Here is a 6157-nt window from a genome sequence, read left to right as displayed (position 1 = left end):
GATGGTCTGGATCTCCTGACCTCGTGATCCGCCCGTCTCGGCCTCCCAAAGTGCTGGGATTACAGGCTTGAGCCACCGTGCCCGGCCCCCTGTGTCATTTTATCGTAATCTTTCGATTCCCCGCATTGGGTTTCAACTGTCTCCTGAATCTTGATGACCTTAATTTCTACGCATATGCTGAATTCTATTTCTGTCCTTTCAGCCACTTCCGCCTGGTAAAGAGCCCTTGCTGGGAAGCTGGTGTGGAAATTTGGAGGAAGGTAGACACTGTTGCTTTTTGAGTCTTGTGCTAATTCTTTCTCATCCGTGTGGGCTAATGTTCCTTTAAGTGTGGTGCAATTGGAATGTTTTTCTTTTTTCTTTTAACTGTGATGTAATTTGAATGCAGTCAGTAGACTTCTTTTCTGGGTGGTTTCAGAGGGCTGGGGCTTCGCACAGGGTCTTTACTGATAGCTAAATTCTTGTCCTTGGTATAACGGGGGGTATATTAGCAAGCTTCATTTCTGGGTCTTTTCAGATGCCAGGACTCTGCACGGAATCTTTATTTGTGGCTGGATTTTTCACTTCGTTGTATACTGGCAAAATATTTCAGTCTTGTATTTTGACGTGTGTTCCAGCAGGTGGCACTTAAAAGGGTTGGCCAGCATACAGGATCTTAGCCACAAGGCTGTTTTGTAGTTTTGTTTCGTTTTTTGTTTTGTTTTTTGACACAGAGTCTTGCTCTGTCGCCCAGGCTGGAGCACAGTGGCACAGTCTCAGCTCACTGCAGCCTCCACCTATCAGGCTAAATGATCCTCCTGCCTCGGCCTCCTAAGTAGCTGGGACTACAAGCACACACCACCATACCGAGAAAATGTTTGTAACTTTTTTTTTTTTTTTCTTTTTGTAGAGATGGGGTTTCATCATGTTTGCCAGGCTGGTCTCAAACTCCTGGGTTTAAGTGATCTGTCTGCCTTGGCACCCCAACGCTTGTATTTTGACAAAGTTAGCAGTAGTGCTCTGTGGTTGTGGGGAGGGGTGACTCCCTCACCTGGTCCATTCTTGGGCCTTGGAGGAGCCTCCTACAATCACTGGCTCTGCACCCACCATTTCCTTTGTTAGGATTGTTCTGCCCACGGGGCTCCCTCAGGCAGGGCATGGTGGGAAGACAGGCTGTATCCTTCCCTGGCCAGCCCTATGGAGGGAGGACCACCCCACTCCTCTGCAGGCTGATGAGATCAGGCATTTCACCCTTCTGAGTGTTCGTAGAATGAGGGCTCCTCACCGCTCGGTCGCCACCCAAGCTGATGAGTCCTTCTCAGCAAGGGTGGTTGGAATCACCTGATCTGCCATCTCAGTGCTTCCCAGGGGAACCCATAGCTGCCGGGCATGGTGGCTCACGCCTGTAATCCCAGTACTTTGGGAGGCCGAGGCGGGCAGATCACGAAGTCAGGAGATCGAGACCATCCTGGATAACATGGTGAAACCCCATTTCTACTAAAAATACAAAAATTATCCAGGCATGGTGGCGGGCACCTGTAATCCCAACTACTCGGGAGGCTGAGGCAGGAGAATTGCTTGAACCCAGGAGGCAGAGGTTGCAGGGGGCCGAGATTGCACCACTGCACTGCAGCCTGGGCGACAGAGCGAGACTCTGTCTCGAAAAATAATAACAAAAAAAAAAAATAAAGATGGCAACCATAGACACTGGAGACAACTAGACGGGGGGAAGAGAGGAGCTTGAAAACTGCCTACTTGGTACTATGCTCAGTACCTGGGCGACAGGATCCATCGTACCCCAAACCTCAGCATCATAAATTATTTAAATGTTTATTTTTATTTATTTTTTTTTAATTGAGATGGAGTCTCACTCTGTCACCCAGGCTGGAGTGCCATGGCGGGATCTCAGCTCACTGCAAGCTCCACCACCCGGGTTCAAGCCACTCTCCTGACTCATCCTCCCAAGTAGCTGGGACTACAGTCGCCCACCCCCATGCCTGGCTAATTTTTCATATTTTTAGTAGAGACGAGGTTTAACCATGTTAGCCAAGATGGTCTCTATCTCCTGACCTCGTGATCCGCCCGCCTCGGCCTCCCAGAGTGCTGGGATTACAGGCATGAGCCATTGCACCTGGCCTAAATTTTTCTTTACATAAAGAATGACAGGTTCTTCACACCCTAATGTATTTTTACTTCCCCCACAAAGAAGGAAAGGAATGGCTTCCCCATGGCGGGCCACCTCAGTCTGGGCTTTGTTTTCTTCCAGGGGACTTTCCCACGCCCTTCATATCTACCAGTTCAAGTCCTGTGGTTCCCTGGGGTGGGTCTGTGAAAATCCAGTGCCAGGCCATTCCTGACGCTTACCTGACCAGGCTGATGATGCTAAAAAACTCCACGTACAAGAAGAGAGACGAAAAACTGGGGTTTTGGAATGATACTACGCCTGAGTTCATCATTGACCACATGGACGCAAACAAAGCAGGGCGCTATCAGTGCCAATATAAGATAGGGCTCTCCAGGTTCCGGTACAGTGACACCCTGGAGCTAGTGGTGACAGGTAAGGAAACATCCAGGATCCACAGCCCTGGTGTGATTTTTTTTCTTATTTTTAATAGAGTATTTTTCGATAAGTTTTAGATTTACCAAAAAAAAAAAAAATTGAGATGACTGCTTCACAGAGTTCTCAGCTATCTGGCACCCACTCCCCCCAGAGTTAACATCTGACATCACTATGGCACATTTCTCACCATTAATGAACAAATAGTGACAGATTCTCAGCTAAAGTCTATCACTTATTTACATTTTCTTAGTTTTTACCTGATAGTCTTTCTCTGTTCCAGGATCCCATTCAAGATTTCACATTGCGGCCAGGCACAGTGGCGCACACCTGTAATCCCAGCACTTAGGGAGGCCGAGGTGGGTGGATCACCTGAGGTCAGGAGTTCGAGACCAGCCTGGCCAACACAGTGAAACCCCGTCTCTACTGAAAATGGAAAAAATTGGCCGGGCCTGGTGGCACGTACCTATAATCCCTGCTACTCAGGAGGCTGAGGCGGGAGAATTGCTTGAACCCGGGAGGCGGAGGTTGCAATGAGCCGAGATTACGCCACTGCACTCCAGCCTGGGTGACAGAGCAAGATTCCATCTCTCACACACACACACACACACACACAGATTTCACGTTGCATTCAGGTGTCATGTATCTTTAGCTTTCTCCAGGCTGTCACAGCTTCTCAGATGTTGCTGGTTTTCCATGGCCTTGTCAGTTTTGAGAGTAGTGGTCCATCATTTTCAACGGTACTCCCACTATTGGAAATTGTCCGGTGTTTTGCTCATGACTAGACTGAGTTATGGGTTGTTGCAGGGAAGACCACAGAAGCAAAGTGCCATTTCATCTCCTCAAAGTGCAAAGGTTTAAACTGTCCATGGGAATATGACTGTTGATGCTGAACTGGCTGTTGTTGAAAGCCTGGCTGAAGTAGTGGCTGTGACCAGGCGCCGTGGCTCAGGCCTGTAATCCCAGCGCTTTGGGAGGCCGGGCGCAGTAATCCCAGCGCTTTGAGAAGCCAAGACAGGCAGATCACTTAAGCCCAGGAGACCAGCCGAGGCAACATAGTAAGACCCCATCTGTACAAAAAAATCAAAAAATTAGCGGGGCATGGTGGCACCCACCTGTAGTCTCAGCTACTTGAGAGGCTGAGATGGTAGGATCACTTGAGCCTGGGAGGTCGAGGCTGCAGTGAGTCGTGATTATGCCACTGCCCTCAGCCTGAGCGACAGAGTGAGACCCTCTCTAAAATAAATAAATAAAATTTTAAAAAGAAAAAAGAGGCTGGGCACTGTGGTTCATGCCTGTAATCCCAGCACTTTGGGAGGCTGAGGTGGGCAGATCACCTGAGGTCAGAGATTCAAGACCAGCCTGACCAACATGGTGAAACCTCGTCTCTACTAAAAATACAAAAATTAGCTGGGTGTGGTGGCAGGTGCCTGTAACCCCAGCTACTCGGGAGGCTGAGGCAGGAGAATCACTTGAACCTCAGAGGTGGAGGTTGCAGTGAGCCAAGATTGTGCCACTGCACTGCAGCCTCAGTGACAGATCGAGACTCCATCTCAAAACACAATAATAGGCCAGGCGCGGTGGCTCACGCCTGTAATCCCAGTACTTTGGGAGGCCAAGGTGGGCAGATCACCTGAGGTCAGGAGTTCAAGACCAGCCTGACCAACATGGAGAAATCCCATCTCTACTAAAAACACAAAAATTAGCTGGGCGTGGTGGTGCGCACCTGTAATCCCAGCTTCTCAGGAGGCTGAGGCAGGAGAATCACTTGAACCCAGGAGGCGGAGGTTGCAGTGAGCTGAGATCACACAATTGCACTCCAGCTTGGGCAACAAGAGCAAAACTCCGTCTCAAAAAATATATATAATAATAACAATAAGAAGAAGAAGAAAAAAATAAAGGAGAAAAGGTCTTGCTAATAGCTCACTCTTTTCTCTCTTAGGCTTATATGACAAACCTTCCCTCTCTGCGGATCGGGGTCCGGTGTTGATGCCGGGAGAGAATATTTCCATCACATGCAGCTCAGCACACATCCCATTTGATAGATTTTCACTGGCCAAGGAGGGAGAACTTTCTCTGCCACAGCACCAAAGTGGGGAACACCCGGCCAACTTCTCTCTGGGTCCTGTGGACCTCAATGTCTCAGGGAGCTACAGGTGCTATGGCTGGTACAACAGGAGCCCCTACCTGTGGTCTTTCCCCAGTAATGACCTGGAGCTTGTGGTCACAGGTAGGTACCTCCCTGTCCAGCCCTGTGTCCGGGTTGGCTGTCCAGGGCCTTGTCACTGGGCAGGAATATGAATATGAAGAGGTGCACTGAGAATAAAGTGGAGAGAGGCAAAGACTCACTCACTCCAGGACAGTGGAGACAGAAAGGCTTCCCCACCACACTTTCCACTTTCACTTCCTCGCTAGAGTTCTCCAGACAGTGTTCATTGAAAACTTGTGGTCTATGGAGAAAAGAGGGACTAACTCATTTTATTTTATTTTCTGTGATGGAGTCTTGCTCTGTCACCAAGGCTGGAGTGCGGTGGCACCATCTCGGCTCACTGCAACCTTCGCCTCCCGGGTTCAAGCAATTCTTTTGCCTCGGCCTCCTGAGTAGCTGGGACCATACAGACAGGGTTTCACCATGTTGGTCAGGCTGGTCTCGATCTCATGAACTTGCGATCCACCCGCCTCAGCTTCCCAAAGTGCTGGGATTACAAGCGTGAGCCACCGTGCCCAGTCAAGAAGGGCTAACTTAGAGTCACATGTTTACGGGTTGTGTTGAGACAGTAGATACCAGGCTCAACCTTGTCTAGCACACCTCTCCTTTCCAGTTGCAGCTGGAAATCCTCGAACTCGCCGACCATACTAGAATCCACCATGAGTGATCAAATAGTCACTCATGGTGACCATTTAGTGACCAAATAGTGAGTGAGAGTTCAAATAGTGACCACATTTGGTGACCAAATAGTGAGTGAGAGGTCATAGGAGAGACTTTTAAAACCTCTATCATGAGCCCCATTTTTATTTTATTCATTTATTTATTTTGAGACAGAACCTCGTTCTGTCGCCCAGGCTGGAGTGCAGTGGCGCAATCTCTGTTGACACCGCAACCTCCACCTCCCAGGTTGAAGCAATTCTCGTGCGTCAGCCTCCTAAGTACTGGGACCACAGGCGTGCACCACTGCACCAGGCTACTGTTTGTATTCTTAGTACAGATGGGGTTTTGCCATGTCGCCCGGGCTAGTCTCAAACTCCTGGCCTCAAGTGATCTGTCTGCCTCGGCCTCACAAAGTGCTGGGATTACAGGTGTGAATCACCTTGCCCAGTGGTGAAGACTCTAAAGGCTCTTCTCAGACCAGCCTTTGTCCTGAGGTTCACATGCTCATGTCCAGTTACCTCCCCAGCATCTTTTCAAGTGTTCCACGGACTCGCCCCTTCATTATCCAGGATTGAGCTACAGATATTCTGATTAGGATTCCACCTTGTTCTGGTGGTGTTGTAGAGATATGATTAGATATTTAATGAAATCACCAAGTGAGGAGAGAATGAAAAGAAAACACAACCTGCCTGGCCGGGCGTGGTGGCGTGAGCCTGTGGTCCCAGCTACTCAGGAGGCTGAGGCAGGAGAAT

The 6157-nt window shown here is 49.2% G+C and overlaps 1 protein-coding gene across 2 annotated transcripts in view; it reads left to right on the top strand.

The window, feature by feature from the left end:
- Positions 1-4837, top strand: part of FCAR (Fc fragment of IgA, receptor for) — an 8462-nt gene extending 3625 nt beyond the window's left edge. For both annotated transcript variants that reach the window (XM_011932491.1, XM_011932492.1), the window contains 2 exons: positions 2246-2536; positions 4479-4837. In XM_011932491.1, coding sequence (XP_011787881.1) covers positions 2246-2536; positions 4479-4837 — 650 coding nt within the window. The remainder of the gene's footprint in view (positions 1-2245; positions 2537-4478) is intronic.
- The last annotated feature ends 1320 nt before the right edge of the window (positions 4838-6157 follow it).

This window comes from Colobus angolensis, unplaced genomic scaffold (assembly GCF_000951035.1).
Source record: "Colobus angolensis palliatus isolate OR3802 unplaced genomic scaffold, Cang.pa_1.0 Scaffold96, whole genome shotgun sequence".
In the NCBI taxonomy this organism is placed as follows: Eukaryota; Metazoa; Chordata; class Mammalia; order Primates; family Cercopithecidae; genus Colobus; species Colobus angolensis.
Note: the sequence above shows the minus strand (reverse complement) of the source record. Positions and strands in the feature narration are given on the sequence as shown.